Source organism: Callorhinchus milii, unplaced genomic scaffold, assembly GCF_018977255.1.
Source record: "Callorhinchus milii isolate IMCB2004 unplaced genomic scaffold, IMCB_Cmil_1.0 Scaffold19, whole genome shotgun sequence".
In the NCBI taxonomy this organism is placed as follows: domain Eukaryota; kingdom Metazoa; phylum Chordata; class Chondrichthyes; order Chimaeriformes; family Callorhinchidae; genus Callorhinchus; species Callorhinchus milii.
The window spans coordinates 3086779-3112502 of NW_024704760.1; the positions used below are offsets into that span (position 1 = coordinate 3086779).

Sequence of the window (25724 nt, forward strand, 5' to 3'; positions counted from 1 at the left end):
TGTATAGATACCTAAATAAGTGCGGCCAGGATATTGACAGCATGATGACTTAAGTGGGAGAGACAAGTTAAGCCAGGGTCGAGTTATCAGGAGTTTGCTGACGATCTACAATATCAATTAAATATTTCAAGTCTCTCTGGCCATTTCACATCTCTGTCATAGAAACAGGTGTAGGCCCTTCAGCCCCTCGAGCCTGTTCTGCCATTCTATTAGATCATGTACCTCAAGTCCAATTAACTGCCCTTGCCCCATATCCCTTAATACGCTGACCTAACTTATATCGATCCACCTCAGTCTTGAAAATTTGAATGGATCCAACATCCACAGGCTTTCGTGGGAGAGAGTTCCAGATTTCCACTTCCCTTTGGGTGAAAAATCGTCTACTAATTTCACTCCTAAATGGCCTAGCTCTAATTTTAAGATTATCCCCCCCCTTCGTTCTGGATTATGCCCCCTTGTCTAGTTCATTTTTCTCTTTCTTGTTACCATCACAGACCCCATTGACATTCCCACCCAGAAAGACACTTCTCTCAATATTGTACAAATAGGAGGGAACATCCTTAAACAGCTGAGAGCTGATGCGAGGTTTTCAAAGTGACTTTTTTTTAAAAAAAGAACAATTATCGGTATTCCCCAGGAAGTTCTCTGGGTGTGAAGTGCTCCTCCTCACATCCCAGGTCAGCGCTGTTTTTTTTCCAATAGAGACAGAGATCTGCCACTTGTACCGGTGATCACGGAACACAACTGTGGAGATGGTTAAGGAAAAGGTCTGGTGCAACTTTTTTCACTGCTTTATCTTGGCAGAATCTCTCACAATGTTTATATTTTTTCGAAGTGAGGGTATTAAGAGGTGTGGAGACAAGTTGGGGAAATGGGATTCTCTCCCCCCCCCCACTTCTCCTCTTCCCCCCCTACCTTTCTCCCTGACCTCCGTCCTTCTGAAGCGCTCCCGAGACATTATCCCATGCGAAGGCTGGTGGGTACATACAAGGTGTTGCTTTTAAAAGACCTGACGTGACCCAATGAAGTGCTGGAACAATAATCTACATGTGACTTAACCCTTTTAAGTCCTATCGTGTCCTCCCATTGCCTGGGTTTCTGTGAACTTTATTCCTCTCCAGAATTTGGGCAAAGGCGATGGAAAAATCTCTGAACTCCCGTCTATTGTCGGGGAACAATCTGTTCCTGTGATGTGAAGAATCTGTTTTTAATAAAATGGTATGTTAATATACACAAGGAAACTGCGGTGAAATCCTTATGCCACTTTTCTGTTCAAGTATTTGGTAATATGAAAGCATTTCCCCCCCCCCCACCCGTGTTAATTCAGGCTGGGAATAAATTGAATTGGGTAGGGGGGGGCAATTTATATAGAAAGAGATGTACTATTATAATAGTGGGCCGTTTAGCCCCTCAATTCTATTCCATATTCAATTATGAAAATGTTATCATTTTTATATTAATTATTCAAAAAGAGTAAATTCCATCTGCGTGGAATTTAGCAATTTCTTGAATACGACCTTAACTTTGAGAGAGATTTCTGTCCTTTCCCTTAAGAAACTCTTGAAAATCAACTTTGAACTTAAGATTGAGTTTGACACTTTGCCAAATTCTAATAATCCTTGCATTTGATATCATGCCCTATCATGTCGATGGGACTTCTGAAAACGCTTCACAGAACATATTGTGAAGTAAATTGAGTATTTTTGTGGGCGAAATGCGGCAGCCAATTGCGCACAGCAGTGTCCCACAAAAAAATTGAACGACCCAGTTTTTTTNAACGGATGAATCCACCGGAAACCGATCCACCAATCTACTAACAACCAGGTTTTGTCCTTCCCTGTGCTGACTCCAGGGAATTGAAACTGGGTCCTCTCGACTGTGAGTCGTGCCAGCAAAACACTCAGCTGATGCTCTTTAAACAAAAGTGCCGTATAAATAGGGTAAATCGAGACCCAGGTGGAATTTCCCCTCAAACGTGTAGATACAAAAGTATTTTTAAGAGCCAAGAACTAGTATATACAAAGTGTAGCATTGGTGAAAGGCATGAGATTAGAGGCATTTTTTGTTCCAGGATGGCAAGCTATACGGTATTAGGTGGTTAGACTCCAGCAGTTACCGCAAACTCAAGCTCTGGGGTCCCCAAGCCTTGGCTCTTGCCAACCTGCGCCTAATACTTTCTGGAATTAGGTAAGCGGTATGCGTCCCTCCAGGGAGAGAGAGAATGCGCATTCCATTCCAGCAATCTATCTCTGGAATTTCCATGTGTAAGTGGGATGCCTGGAATTTTCTGGTTTGGATACTCTTAAACACGAAGGGGTGGGGGGGGGGGAGTTTCCATTCTGACCGGATGGATTTGTCCTAAGTCCTTTCCCTGTTTGAAATCCAGCTTATTCCTTCATTTAAAAATAAACTGCTTTGTACTTTTTAAAACTTTTATAAGTGGTTCCACAGAGTCACGTGGACTCGCAATTTAAACTGTTTGAAAGTTTCCTCCTGAAACTTTCTTTTTTAGCAGGATGCTCCTGGAAAGATGTGGCTGGAGTTCTCAGAAATTTAACCCACAATTTAAGAATAAATTACATTCACGCCGCGCCTCTCACATCCAGAGGACGTCTCAAGGCATGGGACAGTCAAGAATTTGGACCCGTGCTGGGAGTTGGGATCAGGAGGACTGGAGGGCAGGGAGGGAGGGGGATAGAGGCCAGGGAGGGAGGGTGGGTGGCGGGCGAAGGACCTCTGGGATGGAGTTCCAGAAGGTGGGGACAAAAAGGCTGAAGGCCTGACTGCCAATGGTGGGATAGGCCAGGCGGGGGACATGGAGCAGATCCTCTGCTCACTGAGCAGAGGGAGCGGTGGTCTTAACCCACATAAGAGGTTTCACTTGGCTCTTGAGTCTGGGTCAGAAAGGATCTAGGTTTGTGCGTGCCCTAGAATCCCCATGTTGAGATTGGTCTATGCTGACTCCAGTGAGATGCCTGGACCAGGGCTTAATAATAATAATAATAATCCTTGCATTTGATATAGCGCTTTTCATGTCAGGAGGACATCCCAAAGCGCTTCACAGAACACACTGTAAAGTGAATTGACTGTATATTTGTGGGCGAACGCGGCAGCCAATTGCGCACAGCAATGTCCCACAAACAGTCGTAGAATGAAAATGACCAATTTATTATTGTTTTTTTTTTTTTTTGGAGGGATTATTATTAGGCTCTGTGTGGAGTAAGGAAACTTGCCCAAGGTTTCGCCCTGATCTTCACGTTTCACGGTTAAGAGAGGCCGTCCTTCAAGCGAAACACCCAACATCCCCAAGGATGTGAGAGACGTCACAGGACTGTGTGGAAAGAGAAGGGAGTCTCTCATATTGGCCTGGCCAACAATCCTACAGAAGCCCTTACAAGACCAGAGAAAACTCCTTGCATGTTTATTGGGTAAAAGAAATACAGCAAACTCCCGATAACTCAACACTGGCTTAACTTGTCACTAACACTTAAGTCATTCTGCTGTCAGTATCCCGGCTGCATTTATTTATATTTTTAAATTTATATGTATCTCTAACTCATCACCTAAACCAATGGGCAGAGATCAGGGATCAATACTGTGATCTCTCTAGATCTTTATGGTGTCTTGTTGGATCATAACACTACTAAACATCATCAAGGGAAGCCTTGACCGTATATAATAATCCTCGCATTTGGTATATCCCTTATCACGTCTTTGAGACGTCTCAAAGTGCTTCAAGGAATATACTGTAAAATGAATTGACTATTTTGTGGGTGAAACACGGCAGCCAATTGTGCACAGCAGTATAACTGTGCATGAGACATAATGTTTCCTTAATCTTAAGTGTCTTTGTATTAAGTGAGCCCTTCCTGATGCGCAGCACCGTGCATTGGCCTGATCCCTTTGAGAAGCCGTGTAGATTTAAAACCAGAACTTCTGATTTGTTAAAATCATTATAAATCATGTTTCTCATTCGGAACAAACTGCTCTCAATTGAATTGGAGTTGGTATGCAGCCTCTCTGTCTCCTGTGTGTGTCATATCTCCCATGTTTAATCCACCACTTATCTCGAGTTCCTGTACCACTGTTTCTTGGCTCAGGATTAAATAATATCCCGTAGGAATTTACAGTACCTCACCACTGACTGCCTGCCATGCAATGTCTCAAGTGCAGAATTGGATTACAATAAGAGGTTGCGCTTAATAAAACTCCAGGCCAAGTTGGCTTTGCTTGACGAGTGAGCTCAAGGCTCACGAATTTATAAAACAAACTAACTCCTTCCTTGGCTGGAGAGGGTGGCACTGATCCTGATGTCTAGCCGGTTATGAAATGACTCTTTTTCAAGTAAATCAGTCGAATTCCGTGCATTCGCGCCTGGTTCCAAACACCTCACGTGACCTCGGATTACACCCATGCCCGAGACAATGTCGGGGCGTGGGTATAAATGCAGATGAGGCCACATTGTGGTGAAGCTAATCTCTGGTCGGGGTGAGGGCGGAGCGAGTGAGAAGGTGGGGGAATCCTGACATTACAGACCCATTTACAGTGGTACTCATTCATGTCGACGGAAGATCACAAGAGGGGTTTGGGTGAAGAAGACACTTTAGATGTGATAAGGCGCTGTATCAAATGCAAGTATGACTATTATTACTATTATTATAGCCTATTTGAACTTGTCCTTCCAGAAAACCCGCACTACCGTCTTTCCCGTGACAGCGTCTACTTATTTCTTAAATTGGTTCAGCTTTGTGGTCTCGGTGGCACTTGGTAAGCAGACCTAGCCTGCAATCACGCTCCGTGTGAAGGAATGCGTCTATACCACTGAGAATATAGACACACAGTGCCTTGGCGTATCAGCGGTCAAAAAATACAGGGAGAAATGTTTGCTCTGGATTCTCTATCCCTTCCCTGTTAAGTGTCTTGTATCTCACTGTAAGATCCCCTTCTGAGATGTCTGCCTCAATCTGAGGCTGAAGAGCCCTAGTTTCATCCAGTCATTCTCAAGAGCTCATCTCACTAACACTGGAGATTCAGTTGCTTTTCTCTCTCTCTGGTCTTTGCTCCTCTATGTTCCTCTCGATGCAGTGAGTGCAGTTCTAACTTCAGTAAACCGCTACTCTGGGCCAGTGGGGATAATCAGTGGAGCCTCGGCATAATTAGTACTTTAATTTGTGCATCCGGCTTAGCGTCTAAACACGTCAACCGATGCAATTAAATTAATTCATTGCGTCTGTATGATTGTGAACACTTAGTGCCTTGGTGTATTGTCAGATTAATAAATTAGTTTATCATTAATTGCCTTAACAGTCCATCCATTTTACAACATATGCTGTGAAGCGCCTTGAGAGGTTTCGACGATGTGATTAGGCGCTGTATCAAATGCAAGGATTATTAGTATGATAGCCTCTCAAAGTGCTTCACGCAATTTTATGTGTTCAGTGCCGTGACTGTGTATTTGTATAGTGGCAGTACAGAATACCTCCGGCTTCTGATGGTGACATAGCGGGCATGCAGAGATGATCTCATGTCATCGGCTATGTCACGAGTATATGTATATGACTATACAATAGCACATGATCACAGTGGGAGGGGATGTCTTGTGTCATGGACACAAACCACTGCACTGTAACGGGACCCGACTGTATGAGGATTTTAAACTTTCCTAATCCCCATCGTACAGTATCTGTATGATGTCGGCTTAGAGTAATGTGAGTCCATTTGAGCCGACAGGAGTTTCATACTGCATTGAGGTCCTGGCAAAGTTACCTCGGGGGTGGGGGTGAGGAGTGATGGGGGCTGCGTTCAACAGAACCCACACCTGATGTATATATTTCTCACAATTGAGTTGTTGGTACAAGGAACCTGCTGTTGTCTTTGGACTGAAAGCACAGGGACAGATTGAGTCTGAAGGTCAAACGACTGCGAGCTTTAGTAAGCAGCTAACTGCCCTGACCTGTTTCACGTAAGTGGATTTCAAACCTTTTGGGGGTGGGGGGTGGGCAGATATTTGTTAGGGTGGTGGGGAGTTGGTATTTTCATGATCGTCTTTCTTCCAGTGGTGTCAGCGAAGCGCGAGGGCGACTGATGTAATCCCTCTGGTTTTGAGGAGGAGCAGGTGGACCCTCTTTCTCAGACACAGGACTTCGCTCACCCTCTGTGTGCCCCTAAAGCTCCTTTTGTTCCGCGCCCTCGAGAAGCTGAATGCAGCCACATCTGCTGCGCGTCGGAAAGGTTGAGGGTTTAGCGGAGTTGGGGGCTAAGGACTGATTGATATTCAAAGCAGTATTGAGGAGTTCCTCTGCTGTTTTTATGTCGCCCCTCTCTCTGACTCTCACAACACACAAAGAAAAGGACCAGGGAAGACAGCTGGCTCAATACATCAGGGCTGACCAAAGTAGTGTAATGTATGAGCCTGCACTTAATAACAAGCCCCTGAAAATATTGTTGTCCCCATTACACAGATTCCCCCACAACTCTTAATAAACACGCATGTTTTTTAAGTCACTTTTTCCTTTCACTGAGGAAGCCAGGCAGACACGACAAGAACTGTACAAATTTGTACGGGGGAAAACAAAAAGGACGTGTGTCCTGTCGCATAAGATGATGCCCACTCCTCGGAATGTGTTCTAATTTGAATAATTGGGGGAAGGGTGGGAAAATTTAAATTCAGATACTGGGTGGGTGGGGAGAAGGGAATCATTCTTACATTCAATCTTCTGTGAGAGGAAATGAAAGAAGTGACTAGAAATTCTGAGTGTATTTTCCCTTCCCACCCATCGCTTTTCCAAAATGAACTTTTTTTTTGCTGTTGAAATAATAATAAAACACTCCCTTGCAACTACGGAACAGGATGCCATGTCTTTCCATGGCAGGTTATGGCATTCCTGACTTGATTTCTTTTGTGTATATTATATATGTGGGTAGTTCTTTTTATCCGAGATTTGTAACAACATGCACTTGGCAATAGTTTCCCTACGTCCCATTAACCAACCTGTCTCCCCCTGCTCCCCCCTCTACCCCGTGAGGCTTTCTAGTTTGCTTTCATGGAGTCTCCAATGTTTACCTACAAAATACACAGTCGCTACACTTTACAGTGTATCCTGTGAAACGCTTCGAGACGTCCACTCGACGTGCAAGGCGCTGGATCAGTTCTAAGTGAGGCTCATTACATGCTGCAGGAGTCTTCAAGATAATCCATCCATTAACATCAATCAATCCCCGTTTACAGCCCGAGCAGAGTTGGCATGGTCCCAGGGTGGGTCTGGTTTGACCTGTGAAGGAATCCGGAGCTTTGGGCCTTTTAGATTGTGCTTCGGACTGGAACTGCTCGCAGCTCAGCTCAGCCTCCGAACACTCTGTCCCCGGATCGATCTGGGAACCCGGCCACAGATTTCACTTTGAACCGCAGGAACGCGCACAATTCCTGGCAAGATGAGTGGAATGATGGATGCTGTAGGATTAGCCCATCGAAACACGTGGCCTGCAGACTGCTGTGGACTGTTGTCTGGAGCTGTTTTTTAAAATCAATTCATCAATGTTTATTATTTATTTTTATTTATTTATTAAAAAAATCTTGCATTCAATACAGCATCTTTCAATGTCTGAAAGGCCTTAGTGCTGCAGGTCCTTTGCAGCAGACTTTGTTGGCATGCACCCACGCACCTGATCTCAGTAAAGGGAAACGGTTTGCGATGGGGAAATTATGAAAGAGGCCCTATCCAGTCTGCTCCCGGGGGCAGCAACAACAAACGGTCTGCATTTTTATACAGTGCCCTTCACGTAGGGTAGGATAACTTCTCAGAACGCTTCACAGGGATGGGGTTGGACATTGAGGAGAGGGAGGTGGCTCAAGGAACAGCATTCACCGTACCCACTTTTCACTCGTAAGAACAGTTCGGCTGAAGAAATCCCTCCGGCTCATTTCGTTTTATCTTATCCTTCTTACGCAAGCGCCGAATCTTTCGCATCACGAGCGAGTCTTTTTCTGTTCAGTTGAATTTGAAATGAACCAGAGGATATCTTGTACTTTTTCCGAGAGGGAATGTTTACACTGTGACTGGCTTCCATATGTCGGTCGGTGCAATATTGAAATCAACTGCAAGCCCCAAGCAGGGAATCAGTGAGCGAGCGAGTGACCTGCCTTTTATTACAGGTGTTCGTGTTGTTTGTTACACTCAAAATCATTGTCCGTTGCTGAGCAAAACTGAACCTTCGCATGAGGCAATAAGTCAATTTCACTAATAAAGCAAATACAGTATTCAGACAAAAGCACTTAAATAAACCCTATCTCGCCTGCATTTCTGTTAGTTATTTGTGTTGCCCTTGCTACTGTTTCAGTGACCTCATTGACACGTGTGGTGTGTGTGTGTGATATACAGTAGGTATTACTTAATTAGGCAATATTATGTAAACCTGAGAGTGTTTTTCATTGCATAGGGAGTGATTTTTTAAAAAAAATACAATTAATCTTAATTTTCTTGATTCCAACGATGTTTTTGAACCACGAGGATAGAGGTATTGTACTCTAAACATCCGTATCTCCGGATTAAATTACTTCCTTTCACTCGCTCCCTGGTATTTGCTTTGTGTGTGTGTTTTTTTTTTAATTTTGTTGGTTTGTTCCTGCCCGAGGCAGCTGTTGACATTGTGTGGCTTGTTGGTTGTATGTACGTGTGTGTTCGTTCAATATATTTCACTGCTATTTAGACCTGGTTCAAATCTTGCCTTTCACCGTCCAGTGCCTTGTGACGTCCTCCCTACGTGAAAGGCACTTTACAAACGTAATTTGTTGTTGTGGGGAGGGGGGTGCGCGGATATAGGAAGGATGTGGGGGAAAGGCAGAGATAAGCTATGGGTGCTCTGCTCTTTCAATAGATAATCAATGAAGTCCCTTGCCTTCAGTATTGTGGAGTCCTGTAGCTCAGTGGTTAGAGCACTCCCCTCGCAATCTAGAGATCCGGGTTCGATTCCCGGACAGGGTGAAACGTTGGGCAAGTTTCCTTACTCCACACGCCTCTGTTTACCTGGTAGTCAGTAGGAACTCGGTCATCAGTCGATTGGCGGATCGCTTTTCCGGGGGTAACAATTCCTTCAAAAAGAAATTGGTCACTCAATCCACAACTGTTTGTGGGACGCTACTGTGTGCAATTGGCTGCCGTGTTCGCCCACAAAATATACAGTCAATTCATTGTACAGTATATTCTGTGAAGCGTTTTGAGATGTCTCGAAGACGTGATAAGGTGCTATATCAAAGGCAAGGATTATTATTATTATTCTAGGGTAAAAACAGCTAATCAATTGCTGCTTACGATCATCCCACTCATTCTCAGCTAAACTGGAACCAAGTGATGTGGTATCTGTTAGTAGGTTTGCATTGTTAGCAATGTTTCCTGATGTGGACCAGTCACCGATTCTGGCCAGTCGTTGCTGCCTTTGGTAACGGCTTTATACATAGCTCCTTTAGAGGAAGCAAAAGTATATTACAGTTATTGGGATAAGACAGTCAGACTGATTTAGTAAAAAGCTTTTTTTCAGTTCCGTTTTGATCTTGTTCAGGAGGAAAGCCGAGTCCTCCTGAACAAGATTAATGTCTCGAATGGTCTTAAATTCAGGCACTTTCTTTGTGATAAAATGCTTTTTTAAAAAAATATATATATTTTGTTCAATTTTTTTCCCTTCCCTGGACTCCTTCTTAGAACAGGGTTCCAATGGTGCTCCCCTATGTAGGTTGCTCTCCTATACCTCGCCCATGTAACGATCATTCGTGTATGAATTGGATGCTGGCAGTTTTTTTTTGACCGGGCCTGACATCCGCAAATGGACGAAACCATAGGCAAGTTTCCTTTCTCCGCACGCCTCTGTTTTACCAAGAAGTAAGTCGGAAACCAGTTGTCAGTCGATTGATCAGCGCATGGCTTTTCGGGGGTAATAATCCCTCCAAAAATAAATAAATCGATTGGTCACTGAATCCACGATGGTTTGTGGGACACTGCTGTGTGTAACTGGCTGCCGCATTTCACCCACAAAATGTACAGTCACTGCACTTTACAATGTATTCTGTGAAGCGCTTTGAGGAGTCTCGACGACATAATAAGGAGTAGTTGATCTGTGTGTCAAATTCGAGGATTATTAAATGTTCACTCTCCTGCAAGGAGTCACCGGGTATTAATCAGGAGCAGAATGTGAGAACAATAGCTCAATACCCCACCCCACCGCCCCCACCTCCCCCACAGTAGCCTGGGCCATTTCTAGCTCGCCACCTGTTGCCTGGGTCGAGATCATCTACTTTAGCACAGAGCGGGATCGAACCCGCGACCTTCAATCCGTATCTCTCAGCTCTGCTTCGGGGCAACATCTTAAACCAAGGTCTTTTTTGGGGGGGAGGGGGGCAACTGTCACTAATAGCGGGTCTCTAATAATAATTAATTTTAATAATCACTATAAAAAATTCTTGCATTTGCTAAAACGCCTTTTGTGTTGGGGGTGCGTCTCAAATCCGCTGCCCCGTTCGCCTACAAGATCCACCGTCGCCAACACTTGACAGTAAAGCCTGCACAGCACTTTCGAGATGTCCTCCCGGCGTGAAAGGCGCTGTATCGAAGGCCAGGGATGCTTAATAGTTTTTTTTTACATAGCTCCGTACGAGATTCCTTTACGTCATGTCCCCTCCCCTCGCCTCTCGTCCTATTAAGGGTCCAGTTGAGGATCCACCGGGGTCACTAGCTGCTCTGTGAATCGTGAAGGGTAAACACAAAGGAAATACAATCCTGCTAGTTTCCATGCTGGTCGGAGAGCGAGCCAGTTTAGACTCTTGTCACAGGACAGGACAGATGTGTTCTTTTCAAGAAGAAGGGGAGGGGTGGGGGAAGGGGGGAGGTCACTTATTTCTTCCCATGGAAGGGAAGGCCCGGCATTTGGCGTGCCTCTTTGCCCCAACGCAATGTACGTCAATCACGCGGTGTACCAAACAAACCCTGTTGAATGTCATTTAATTAGAAAGCGACTTGCTTTGAAGTCACAAGTGATGGGTGGGTGGGGGGGGGGGTGGGGGGTGTTGTAAAACTTCTCCAGACTCGACGTGAGGCATTTTCAGACATCCAAAGTCCCGAACTTCCCAACTTCTTCGTACGACTGTTTGTGGGTCACCTCTGCACGCAAAATACACCAGTCAAACCACCCTCACGGTATATTCCGTCAGCCACTGTATCGAATGCGAGGATCATTATTGGTAGTAGGATTATTGTGCTGGGTCGTTGCGATCTCGATCTCTCACTGTGTGTGTGTGCGTGTGGCTGAGCAGCCGCATTTCCAGTAAAACCAGTTCCTGTTTTTTTGGCTGGATCACAGCTCCGCTAGTCGAAGCACAGACGCAGGGAACAGAGGTCCAATCGCTAGGTGTGGGAGTGGGGCTGGGGTATGTGTTAGGTGACGCACGAGCTGACATTCACTCACGGGGGGTGGGGGGGGGGGATGCGCTTTATTTTTTTAAGAAAGGGAAAAATGCCCATCTTTAGCCCCAAGTGAATGGACCTTCTCTAATGTTAAGGGCACGAGTGGGGCTTCAGGGTTTTTAAAGCCAGCTTTGTTGTGTCAGATCAGTCAGTGTCTCTATGCTGAGGTCCCCCACCCCCACCCCCCCAGGAAAGGAGACAGATTTCAACAGAGAGAAAGTGCGGTCAGCATCAAGCTGTGCTCTTTCAAAAAGACACGGAGACCAAAATAAAAAAAAAAGGCTGACTCACAGTTTGGCGTCACTCACAGAGAACTATTGGTTTTCCTAAAAGGTTAGCTGCTGCTGAATTAACCCTTCCGAGTCTGTGCAGGTTCAATTCTCCGACTTCCTTCCACAAGAGCCTGAGCCAATCTAGTTAAACCTGAACGGGATTATGTTGCTACCTCGCCTGAACCTGAAATTTAACGCGCTGTTTTGTTGGCTTAAGTTGCGACACATTTACATTGGCAAGTCCCAAATGGTCCTCATTCTCTCCAGTGTCAGGTATCTGCTTGGCTCAGTTGATAGCACTCTGGCCTCTGGGTGAGAAGGTTGAGGGCCCACATTGGGACTTGAAGCTCGTAGGGCAGACTGGCACTGGGGGAGTGTTGTCGAGTTGGTCGCTCACCTCGTGACTGCGGGATCTTGTTGTGTGCAGAATGGCTGCTTTACCTGAATTACCTGCAAATAAACAGTCACTATAAAGGGTGAGATGCAGTGACAAGCTCGAGGTGCTACTCAAACTGTTGGCTTAACATTTGGACTTGATACGATAAACCAGTTGTCAGCATGTTCCCGACCCAACTGCAACCTGTGACAGTGCGTGCTGGTATGTTTGACCTGGAACTTGTCTCCTTGAGGGGAATGTAAAGTCTTATTAGATCATCACCATCTCGGCTTCCCCAGGATCTGATGTGTGTGGTGTCTGATGTGCATTTGTGTGTCTGTATGTCTGACATTTGAGTGTGGGTGTGATGAACATATGTTTGTATGTGTGTCTTTGTGTCTGACGTGTGTGTGTGTGTATCGTATCGTTTTCCCCCAACAGACGTCCATGTTTACACTGCACATTGTGCTAACTCACTCCACAAACCACTTGGCCTTTCTTTCTTTGCAGCCACGTCACTACACAGTATCTGGCTTCTGTATCAACTGTGTTCCCCTTCTAGAGCCAGTGTGATCCGCTCATGGCTCCAAAGTGCCTTCTACGTGTGGCGAGCTGGCCAGCGCGATGACTGGAGCTAAATATAGGCCTTGACCTTACACTGCCAGCCCCCTGGATACAGCCAATATAGCCATTGTGTCATCTGCTTGTCACACTGCTGTTTGACTCGCACTGGGGAGGGTTGGAGAACACAAGCCCACAATTGGTTTCAGGTTTAGCTCCGGATGTCTTCTCCTTTTAGCCTGGTCTTGGTGGCAGCTTCCTGCCTCTTTGGCGAGTTAGGCACAAAATAGTGTGTGTTTTTCTCTTCCCACCCCCCCACGCCCCCATCTCTCTCTATTCCCTTTACAGTATATTCTGTGAGGCCCTTTGAGACGTCTCAATGACTTGATAAGGTACTACATATGAAATGCAAGGATAATTACTATTGACTAATTTTGAATTGTGTGGCCTTTTTGACTACTATTAAACACCTTTACCCTTCCCTAAGATTTCAGCTTTGCGCCCTCTTCCCCCCCGAACCCACCCCTCCTTTAACTCGGGTTGCCCAGCCAGCAGTGTGAAGCACTTTGAGGCGTCGTCCTGGGGTGAAAGGCACTGAATAAATGTGAATTGTATGCATACTTACAGGACTTTGATATCAGACTTAACAGCATTTGCGGGCAGAAGGAATAACTGGGTGCCCTGGAATACTATAACTGTAACAGCTGCTGAAAAGGATTGGTTGCTAATTGGACCTATTACAGCCGTGAGTTTGCACGCGGTGAATACTATTGTTCCCGGAACCCGTTGCTTCCCACAAGGTGGTAGAGTAACCCTATCATTTGAAACGTTCTCTGGCACGACCTGATTCCAGCCAGCGGGCGGCACTGCACGGCACATCGCAACCTCGGCCATTGTCACTCATCGTCACTGCGGTTAGAATTGGACGCTCCAATGTATATTTATAGTGAATTGGACTTTTTTTTTGGTCTTGCCAAAGTTGCCCTGCTCTATGGCTCCTCCAGTTCCTCGTCCAAATAAAGTCTTTATGTTGCATGCTAGCGGGAATGTCAAAGCTCGACCCCATATTCTACACTCTCTCTCAGTTGGGCTTAATTTTTGTTTATTTTGTTTATTTCAACAGACAGTCTATTACGCTACCATCTTGTGGCAAGAGTGTAGTACTGGATCCATTTAATGACTGATTGGGGTCCACCTTACACAGATCACTAAATGTACTTGACTATTATAAGCTTTGAGACGTGATAAGGCAGTATATCAAATGCAAGGATTATTTATTCATTATTTTTCTTTATTTATTCGCTACACCTTTTTATCAACCTTCCAGCATAACTTCCATCATTCAGCTGGCCTTCACAAGAGAACTTTTTGCTGAGAACGGGGATTTCGCCCACAAAATATACAGTCAATTCACTTTACTGTATGTTCTGCAAAGCTCTTTGAGACGCCCCGAAGACGTGATTATCGTCATTATTATTCTCGCTCGGCTCCTGTTAAAACTGCAAGCCAAAGCCCTAGTAAGTAGGCTGGTCCAAGCTGGACAAGCAATGGGAAGCTTACCAGGCAGCTTGGTCACTGGTGAGTTTTCAGGGGGGGAGAAGAGGGGCGAGGAGGCGAGGAGGAGTTCTTGTTTATTGACTCAAGACGAGATGCTTGCTGGGATTCTGGGAAGAGGAAAGCAGGTTTGGAATGGGATATCTTAGGAATGTGACCTGCTTGAGTTGAGTTTAGTCGACTGTGGCTGTGAGCATTCCCCCCCCTCCCGCTTGCAACATTATCCCCTGTACTCTCCGGCCACCGTTGCATTCTTTCCAAAGCCCGTCACACATTTCTCCTTCCCTTTCGGCTATCGGCCACTTTTGTTTCCTGGAAACGAGCAGCTGACTCGATCGGCAACTTCAGTGGCCTTTCTTTTTAATGACTTGTTGGAGAGCTGGTGAATAGGTTTTTTTTGGGGGTGGGGGGGATGATTGTGTTGGGGATAAGTATAGGGACTGGCAGGTACCTACCTCTATGGCTACTTAACCAACCCTTCTCCCCACCCACCCCACATCCCCCAACCTCTCTGTTCAAGCCAAAGCCCTGACAGGTCAGTCGTTCCCAATTGACCAATACATTTTTGCGTTTTCACCCACAAAATATGCTATTAATTCACTTTACAGCTTATTCTGTGAAGCGCTTTGAGAGGTCTCAACGGCGTGAGACGGCGCAAGATCAAATACGAGGATCAGCACAAGCTGTGCAGGTTTTAGCTGGGCAAACTCCAGCAGTCGCCCCCACGCACATTACGGTGTTCCCATGCGCTTGCCAACCTGCGCCGAATACTCTCCCGAACTGGGTGGGCAGGATGCGTCCCTCCGGCTGGGGGTGTAGGGGAGGTGCGGGGGGCAGGGGGGGAGAGAGTGCAGATTTTATTTCGGACACGGAAATTTGCGTGTGCGGATGACGTAGGTAAGGCGAACACTGCATGGTTTCGATATTCTCAAGCACGTTGGTGGCTCTCTGCATATGTCAGACACCCGGCTGAGCAACAACAAATCACTGGGCAATTTTTGCCAGAGGAATTAATGCGCTCATCAGTCTGACTGTTTTTCCAAGTGTCTCGAAGTAAAACAGAAAGCTTTTTAAGTGTACTCTGGCCCTGATCATATATATTTTTGATGATTGTTTAAAAACGTTGCTAACTTTTCCCTGAATGCTTGTCATTGCTTTTTTTTTAAAAAAGAAAAACCACATTTGCTATAGCGCCTTTCACATCAGGAGGACACCTCGAAGCGCTTCACAGCGTATGCTGTAACGTGTGGTGACGGTGCGCCTGTGGTCTCAGTGACTGAAGCACGTTTGAGGGAAAACTACTCATGTTAATTCCCAGCATCCGTCTCTTGCTCGATCAGTGCACTCTCCTCCTGTCACCACTCGTCTGGATATCTTGCACCATTCCCGGCATGCCCTGCTCTATTTAGAGCTCCCTGTGTCATCTTCTAAATTTTCACCTTTAATATTCTCTTGCGAAGCATTTAATCTGTCGCTGCTAATGGCCGGCTTACCACAGCACTGAAGATTTTATTACTAAAATCCTGGCAGCTTCGTTAAATATCCTTCGCTTTCTGCATTTGCAGCGTACAAAATACACAGTCCCTACACTTTTCTTGGTGTATTCTGCGAAGCGCTTTGAGACGTCCTCCTTTACATCGGATGTAAAGATTATTTATTGCTCTCGTGTTGGCGAGTTAAGTGAGTTTGCGCGGACTTTGCGAGGCGCATGTTAGGTGGGAAGTGAGCGACGTGGGGAAGATCCGCAAAATTCTAGTAAAGTGAACGCACTGAAGTGAGCGATCCCTGTTTCTGTCGGTTGGGAGTCTGTGCGGCAAACTTGTTTGGCTGCGGGGGCGTGAAGGTGACCCGCTTTACTGAGACGGAAGGCCTGGTTGGGAGACCAGTTGCGTGGCCCGTTCCCAGGACACTTGTCAGTCCCTTTTTATTGGCTGCTCTGAATTGTCCTTCCTCTTTGCCAGGGCTGAGGTCGGATTACACTGCCAGGTGAAGAGCTCGTGGCTGTTCGTACACGAGCCCACGAGAGGGCGACGGTGGACCACAAAGGGCAGTGTTCTCGCACTGGGGCGCCCTCCAACGTGGCTGTAATTCACCAAGTGTCCACTAGGCCGCAACGGCGCACAGCCCATGAACGCAATCACCTGGTTGCGTGCCACAGACGGTCAGATAATAATAATAATAATAATCCTCGCATTTGATATAGCGCTTTTCACGTCGGGAGGACCTCCCAAAGCGCTTCACAGAACGCACTGTAAAGTGAATTGACTGTATATTTGTGGGCGAACGCGGCGGCCAATTGCGCACAGCAATGTCCCACAAACAGTCGTAGATTGAAAATGACCAATTTATTATTGTTTTTGGTTTTGGAGGGATTATTATTAGGCTCTGTGTGGAGTAAGGAAACTTGCCCGAGGTTTCGCCCTCTGCCTGGAATTGAACTCAGGTCTCTCACTTGCAAAGCGAGTGCTCTAACCACTGAGATACAGGACTCCAGATGTTCCGCCTTGAGTTTGTTGCATTTTTTTGTTGTTGTTCGAGGTTCCTGGGAAGCTGTTGCGTTGTCGATGGGGTCGAATGGTCCCCCAGGTGACCCGGGGAACTCTGCAGTAACCCACGGCGGTGTTGATGTTCCATCAGACTCTGATCGAGAGCCGAGGGGACCAATTGAGAAACCAGAGGATTAGAGAGCTGGTTAGAAATTGGCTTTAAACTTCCCCAAAGTTTACACACGTGCTCAAAAAAAGGAACGCTTGGGGTTTGAGTTCTTCCAATGCCTACATTACACATTCCTTCTCCCCTCCCCTCCCTCCCATCCCCACCTAACATGACCTGTTCCACCAGTTCCCAATGAAAGCTTGCTGTGTGCAGATCATCTCTGCATTTGCATTGAAATACACAGTCGCTATGATTGGCAGCAATTTCCCGGCCAAATACTTAGACGATCCAGGTGTGGTATCTAACACGGAGATCATTCGCATATTGTCATGTAACGCATGCGCATCTCAGTGCGGCAGTGATTTTATTTATAGAAGGCGAGGTGAAAATGTTACCCTTTCCTTCAGTCACCGCACAAGTCACTAGGAACTCCTCTCAACGCCACCTGCCTAAATATGGCAGGAGGAATGCTTTGGGCACAGTGTTATCTGTGCTGCCTGACACCAGTGTCCCCTGTGTGAAGCCCAATCGTTTGAAAACCTATCTGCTGTACTGTGGGGGTGCCTTGCAGAAGCCACTTCAAAGGAGTTTGTGGCCTTCTCTTTTGTTCATTTCCTAGGAGTCCCGTATCGTCGTGGTTAGAGCATGTTAGAGGACCCGGATTCGATTCCCCCAGGCGGGGCGAAACCTTAGGCATGTTTCCTTACTCCACACACCTCCGTGGAGTTTGGAGATTGGCCGATCGCTTTCCGGGGGGGGGGTAATAATCCCTCCAAAAAAAAGTCACTCGATCCACAATTGTTTGTGGGACACTGATGTGTTCAATTGGCTGTCGTGTGTGGCCCACAAAATAATAAGAATAATCCTTGCATTTGATATAGCTCCTTATCACACTGTTCAGACGTCTCAAAAGTGCTTCACAGAATATATTGTAATGTGAATTGACTGGACGTTTTGGGGGGCGAACGACACTGTCAGATAGTATATCACAGTATATTCTGTGAAGTGCTTTGAGACTTCTCAATGACATGATGAGGATTTATATCAAACACAAGTTTTATTATTATAGGAGCAGATCTAGAACCTTACTGGGGACTGGGGTGATCTTGCACCAAATTCATTGTATTCAAGGTAAAACCGTGGTGAGTACAACCAACAGCAACAGCAACTTGCATTTATATACCCCGCTTCACGCGGGCTAGTGTCCCGGTGGGATTGACCGTGGCGGAGTCTGACCCTGAGCCAGGGGATGAGGGAGTTGACCGTAAGCACGGTCAAAAAAGGAAGGTCTTTAAGCGAGATTTGAAAGCCTGTGCCCGAAAACCGACTGCAAGGCGCCATGAGCTGTCCTGTTCTTTCGCTTGACTGAAGAGGATGCGTTGGAACTTGCTGACGCTGAGCAGTGTTGTAAATTGGGAAAACCTCCAACGTTAATGACGTGCCTGAACTATTTTCCCGGCCAGGAATAAAAAATTTTTTTTGAAGGGATTATCATGACCGGAAAGCGATCCGCCAGTCGACTTAACATCCGGTTTCCTACTTACTTCTTGGTAAACAGAGACGGGTGGAGTAAGGAAACCTGCCGAGGGTTTCGCCCTGTCCGCGAATTGAACCCGGGTCCTCTCGCTTGCGAGGCGAGGGCTCTAACCGATATGCTATGGGATTCCACAGAAGTGCGTATGTGACAGAGCTGCTCTCACTCACGTAGAGGAGGGTGGGGTGCAGGGAGTGTGTTACAGTATACACCGTGTACTTTACTATTAACCGCCTTCAAAACCAGAGTGAGGATCAAGCTTGGCACATTTCTGTGTGGTTTGCACACCACCAGACTGGCTGACACACCACAAATAACTCTCAATCTATGAAAGCTCAGAGTGGGCTTCACACTTGGGTTCAAATTCAAGGCAACGATGTTGGGTTTCCTGTTACAAGGGAGTCTGCACTGCATTGCAAGTGGCTCAGTTACTGGAATCTCTTCGGGTTGAGTTTTGACACTTGGGTTAAATATCGGTGGGAACTCAACCCCTCTATTTTTATCTGTTCTGCTGCATGTGTGAATTTCAGCATGGATGCTGTGAGCAAGAAACAGACCTGGCTTTATCCTGCTGAATATGAAGTCTTTTTTTTGTTTTGTTTGTTTAAATGTTCTTTTGTTGGAACGCATTTACCGAGAACCTGTTGTCGCTTCAGCTGTTGTCTTTCTCTTTCCCCTCTTTCATCGGAACCCATCTGTCAGATCTGGGATGGTTTTATTATTGCTACTCTGAATGGGTGTTAGCTGCTGAGAGGGGAACTTTCTCTCCCTCGCTTCCTATCCTTTCCCACCCCTCCCAGTTGGACTTGTTTCCTGGAACAATTCGCATCGCGAACTCACATTGTGCCCAGTTGGAGCAGATAATAATAATCCTTGCATTTGATATAGCGCCTCAATCAGGTCTTCGAGACGTCTCAAAGGGCTTCACAGAACACTCTGTGAATTGACTGTGTATTTTGCGGGCGAACGCGGGCAGCCAATTGCACATAGCAGCGTCCCGCAAACTGTCATGGATTGAAGTGACCAAATTAATTTTTTTGGTGAGATGTATGATTTAGGTGATTATACAATTTAAACAGATCGGACTTTTGTGAGTCTTACTGTAATATATAGCCCCTGATCTCACATGTCAAGTCGTGGGTTTAGATGCCTCCAAATTATTATTTTAATTTCAATAAAATAGCCAACGTTATTCTCGATGCGCCGTTTCCCGGGACGGGCACGCAGAAGGCAGACGGAAAACACCTCGCTTTTCTTTTTTTTACACACGCACACACACGGACACGCACCGTGTTTGTGTGTGTGAAGAGTGAGTGGAGTCCCAGCGAACACTACAGGTTTTCACCCCATGAAATGCGCACTAATTTGGATGCACGCTGAGTACTTGCTGTAGCCTCTGAACCCCCACTGTTTGTAAACCGTAGTGAGTTGAACACCAAAAAGCTCCCTATTATCAAGATCTGGCATTGTGCCATTCACACACTGCCAACAGAACAAACACCTCAGTGGTTTTGGGTGTTAGACCACTGCACTGTCTCCTTTCCTGAGCAAACCAACGCTGAAATCTGTGTGAAAATCTTTCATTTTGTAGATATTAAGGAGAGGAGATCTTTGGTAAGATTTGTAATTTTTTGAAGAAAAAAAACAAACCTTTTGTTTTGAGAAGAGATTGAAGGCAAATCCCCCCCCACCCGCCATCGCCCCACCGTGTCGTTGAGGGAATGGAGGCGAGAATGGGTTGTCATGGTCTACGTGGGGGAAGGGATGAGAGTTAACATCATTTTATAATACTTGCATTTGGTAGAGAGCCTTATCCCGTTGTTGAGACGTCTCAAAACGCTTCACAAAATATACTGTAAAGTGGATTGACTGTGTATTTTTGTAGACAAAACACAGCAGCCAATTGCGCACAGCTGCGTCCCACAAACGGTCATGGATTGAGTGACCAAATTTTTTTTTGGAGGGATTATTACGCCCAGAAAGCGATCCACCAATTGACTAATAACCGGATTCCTACTTACTGCTAGGTAAACAGAGGTGTGTAGAGTAAGGAAACTTGCCTAAGTTATCACTCTGCCCGGGAATCGAACCCGGGTCCTCTCGCTTGCGAGGCGATCGCTCTCACCACTACACTACAGGACTCGCGCATCTTGTGAAGACCTTTCTTTAAATGTGTAATTGGTGCTTTCTGTCATTTTTCTTAGAATGCTCTTCGTTTGTTTTTTTTTGTGTTCTTTCTAATTAAGACCAGTGAGAAACGCTGAGGAATCTCTGAGGAATCGATTTAGGCTTGGCGTGCTATTGTTTTGAGTCCGTTTACATTGGATTGCAATCGTCTTATTAATGTTAAGTAAGTTGACGGAGACGTCGATCCATTGTATAGCAATGACCCAATTTGACTGTACATCAGAATTTCCTAGATTGCAGAACTGTGTTTACGCAATTGTTGCTGTTTGATGTAGTCACGGTTCCAAAAGTCCTGCAAGATATGAATCTCTATTACTGCAGACTGACTTGCTCGTAGAACACTTGCAAAACGTAATGATTCTCTCGAATCTTTTTGATATTTTTTTTCGTTGGGTGGGTCAGTGAGGCAATACTGCATTGTACTGTTATTCTATCTTCAGAAGGGATTATTACCCCCGGAAAAGCGATCCGCCAATCGAATAACAAACGGGTTCCTACTTATACTATTATATTATACTGTTATCTACTGTATTATACTACTCCTGTTCCTATAGGTTACCCACCGGGAGGGGATCAAACCCAGGTCCTCTTGCTTAAATGTGTTAACTTTTTTTCTCTCTATTCTTCTTCCCTTCCCCCTTCTGCCCACCCCCCACCCCCCACCCCACCGAAAATGCTCGCTCCTCTCTCCCTCTCCATTGAATAACGGCTAACGGTGTCTCCTTTTCCCTCAGATGCTTCAGGATTGCCCGAAAGCCCGGCGAGAGGTAGATCTGCACTGGAGAGCATCTGGCTGCACACACATTGTACGAATTATAGACGTCTACGAAAATCTCTACCAGAGTAAAAAGTGTCTACTTATTGTAATGGAATGGTGAGTCCTTGTGTTGAGCCTCTAACTGGCCTCTCGCTGGTCATCCTGTTCATCAGAATTACAGAGCTTTGGCGCTGTATATTTAAGGATAGGAATGGATGGGGGAGATGTTGACAGGTGCTGTGTGCCAGGAGTAGCGTGGGGGGAGGATATGGTGATTTTTGCGTCCGTTACATTAGCCCCACTCTTATAACGAGGTGCTTTCAGCCCTCTGAGACTCTACACTGCGTGGGGGGTGAGGGGGCACTATATAAGTGCACGTTGTTGTTGCAGTGGTCATTGTTGCTTTGTTACGAACCCGGTCAGTCGGGCTGTATGAAGGCGTGTGCTGTTGTGACACCCTCTTGTTGCTGTCCTCGAACGTGTCCCTAACCACGCGCTGTCGTATTTCTCAACGAACACAAGTCCTGGTGAGAAAGCGCCAAGTTCTTCGTTCTTAGAAAACGCGGTTTGCTGTGCAAGTGAAAATTCATTGTTTCAATGACTACCAGTTACAGGAAACAAGCGCCTTGGCGATATTGAGTCATACCTCTTTATCGTCTCAAAATCAACCTGATTGATATTTGACGACCTGTATGAGTCTCTTGGCTGGGATAAGGCATTGAAGGTCCCAGACATTCTTGGTTATCGTTCTAAGTAGTGAAAAATGTGAGTCACACTTCTCGGGCTCGGCGTGCCTCAGAGCAGTGACCTGGGTGGGGTTCTGAGCTCTCAGGTTGCCGATGTATGCAAAGTGACATTTTGTTCAGCTTCGCTGAGCTGTGCTCTTCGGTCTGCCTGGCTCAGTCAGTCGTACTGTCGCTTCTAGGTCAGATGGATGTGGGTTCAAGCCCCGCACCAGGACTTTGAGTTCACAGTCTTTACTGATGTTCCAATGTGGTTGGGTGGGTCTGTGTGTGTGCATGGGTGGGGGGCGGTAGGGGGTTGGGTGGTTGGAAAACGCAGTAAAACAAGCTATCGTGCCTCGCTGTTAGTTCAAGTTTATCGATGTTTGGGATACAACAAGGCTAAACTGTGCAAGGTCACTTGACAGGAATTGCTTGTGAAATCCTATAAGACATTTTGACATATTTATTTCTAAAAAATGCATGGATTATTGCCGTGCAACATGGCTGATTCTGACGTTAATAGTATTTCACGGTTTGGAGCGAGGGAGAGATCATCGACCATGTCCCTAATTCACTCCTACTTTCCCCATTGCTTTCTAGAATGCCCATGTTTTTTTTCCCCTCTTCTTCCTCTCTGTGGTAATAACAAACTCATGTCTTGCTGGGATCAGTGTCAAACGGGTGAAGAAGGCTGTTGTGTAATGGAGAGCCAACAGGGCTTGTGACATGGAAGAAGTACATCATTGGGGAAAGGATTTGCATCACAGCGCTCGGAAACTCAACTGTAAATTTCGGGAAGAACAGGATTCCCTACAGGAACCCGGGCAGACTTTTATTCACGTCATGAAAAGTCTTTCGTCCAAGTCTTTTGCATGTTGGAGTTTGCTAGTAAAGTGCTGAAGGGCATTAGCTCGCTGCCAAGAAAGATTCAAAGCCAATTAAATTTATTTGAGTTTATTCTTCGTGGAAGAGAGTTTGTTAGTCCACCCCCTCTCCCGTGACTATTTTTATATCAGGTTAAAATAATAGGAGGACGTCTCAAATCGCTCTGAGGTATAATGACTGTACTTTGTAGGTGAACTTGACAATGCATTTGTACACAGCAATGTCCCACAAACTTCTGTGAAGTGAGTGACTAATAATAATAATATTGTAATGATAATAATAATTCTTACCTTTGACATAGTGCCTTATCACTTCGTTGAGACGTCTCAAAGTGCTTCACAGATTATATCATAAAGTGGATTGACTTTGTTTTTTGGGCGAAAAGCGGCAGCCAATTGCACACAGCAGTGTCCCACAAACAGTCGTGGATTGAGTGACCAAATTTTTTGTGGGTGGTGGGGGAGGGATTATTACCCCTGGAAATGGATCCGCCAATCAATTAAAACTGGGCTCCTGCTTACTGCTGGGTAAACAGAGGCGTGTGGAGTAACGAAACCTGCCTAAGGTTTAGTCCTGCCCGGGAATCCAACCAAATCTGAGTCTTTCGCTTGTGGGACTCCACGTTATTTGGTGGGATTGATGGCCAGGTTACTGGAGAAACTCCCTTCTCTTATCGAATACAGCCTTGAAATCTGAAGAGGCAGATGGGGCTTGGTTTAATAACATCCCATCCAAAAGGCAGCACCTCTCTCTGGCAGTGCAGTGTGCTGCTGGAGTACAAAGCCGCCGATTTTTGTGCAGTGGTAAGTTGCTGTGTATCCGCAGACATTCAACGGTTGCCCACCGAATGCAGTGGGGACCGGACGTTTAAGCCAGAGTGCACCATAAGAGAGGAGCAAGAGATCATCTTCTGAGAAGAGATATGGTCCGATTCTTTTCTCTCTCTCTCTCTCTCTCTCTCTCTCTCTCTCTCAGAAAGAAATCTGAAAGCTCTGCGGTCTGCGTTGCTGACGTTTGTTTTTAAAACCTGTGGCGCGTGTCTGAGTTATTAACTGAGTTTGCAGGTAATCAAATTTCCTTAAGGTAATGCGGTTTCTTTGATGTCACCGCACGCTTGTGTTCTGTGTTGTGTTTCCCATGACTTGCCATGGTTTTCGCGCAGCATTTCACTTTGGTGATTCACTCCTGGGGTTTCTAACACTTTATACCACAACACTGTCATAACCTTTTAGGTATTACCAGCCTGCACTGGTTTTGACTGTCGTCTCTTCGTTGTGCATTAACCTCAGCGGGTCTCTGCACCTAGCGCTCCATAAATTTAACGTAAAAGACTACAAGGTATTTGTGGTTGCTGTATCACTTCTCTTACTCACTGCGAGTGGAAATTCGTTGATAACTTAAAAAANGGTATCAAAGCACTCCCTGATAATTTTATTTGACTGCTTGGGTCCTGGCAGGGGAAAAAACAGGACTTTGCCATATATTAAACCTCACATAAGTCAAATCCGTTAGGACCGTATGTATAATATAACTTTTCAAAGTATGAGTTGTGTCAAACTTGCCTAAATCGTATCATGTATGACTTGTGTAAAGTTGTGTACAAGTCTAGTTTTATATGACTTGCACATAACAAATCCACAAGTACTGAACTGACTGGTGACATCAAGGCAAGTTTTCTATGCCATGTTTAACCCACGTATATTAAAGCTATGATAGCCCATTGTTTCCATACACAGTGGTGCCCAATACTGGGATGATAAGTTTTCTTCTTGTTCTTGAGATATTCATTCAAAGTCTGTGGCTTCAAATCAAACTTGGAGGCAGTGTTCTTTTTTCAGATGTCCCCACCCACCCCTCCGACCTAAGAACGGTTTTCTGATTTCACGTCTCTTAAAATGGTCTTAAAAGAATTCCGTTTCTCGCCTGCAGTTCCATCTTCTGTTTCTACTGCTAATTCTTGCTCAACTCAATAAAATGCTGCATAGAGGGAGTGAATCTAGAATGGCGAGTGGGCAACTTTTGCCTCTGGTAGAGAGAGAGATTCATTACAAGGTGGGCAGAAATCAGAACTAAGGTCCTTAGAACTGAGATCGGAAGCACTTCTTGACCCAAAGTGTTTTGAAGCTGTGAGATGCTTCGCCCCAGAAAGTTGTAGAGTTGCTATTAATGGTGGGGGGGTTGTTTAAAACATTAGTTATTAATAGCACCTTTACAAGTCAGAGACATACTTGGATGATAGAGATATTGAAGAGTATGAGAAAATAGCAGAGCATTGGAATTAAGAGATCTGCCGATACCATCTAATCAAGCGCAGGGACAGGCTTGGTGGGCTGAATGACCGCCCCGTGTTCCTATTTTCCCACGTTCCCGAGTTTTATAAAACTTGGGAAGTTCTGGATGTAGTTCAGGTCAACTGCCAAAAGCCAACTTTCCCAAATGTAGATTTGGCCCCTGAATGGTGCCTCGTGTGTTGTGTTAAGAAGCAATTGACTGGTTTAATCTTTATGAAGCTTCTGGATTTATTCGCCCCCGCACGTTCCCTTTTCATGTTTATCCCCATTCTGGCCACTTTGCCCCCGAAATTGTGATGTTAAGACTCAGCGTTTTCCAGTGCACTGTAAACGCAACCGAGTGCGTGCCTGCGTACACGATTGCCCTAAGCCACTTGATGGTTTTTTTTCCTTTCAAAACAATCTTTTGAAAAGCTTGTAAAATGTGTCATTTGATAAAATTGCAAATGTGTCAGCGGACCCGCTTAACGCAAACTC

General features: G+C 45.6%; 1 protein-coding gene across 1 annotated transcript in view; it reads left to right on the top strand.

The window, feature by feature from the left end:
• LOC103182495 (MAPK activated protein kinase 2) overlaps nt 1-25724 on the top strand; it is a 58975-nt gene that overhangs the window by 15416 nt on the left and 17835 nt on the right. The window contains exon 3 of the mRNA XM_042342247.1: nt 21324-21463. Coding sequence (XP_042198181.1) covers nt 21324-21463 — 140 coding nt within the window. The remainder of the gene's footprint in view (nt 1-21323; nt 21464-25724) is intronic.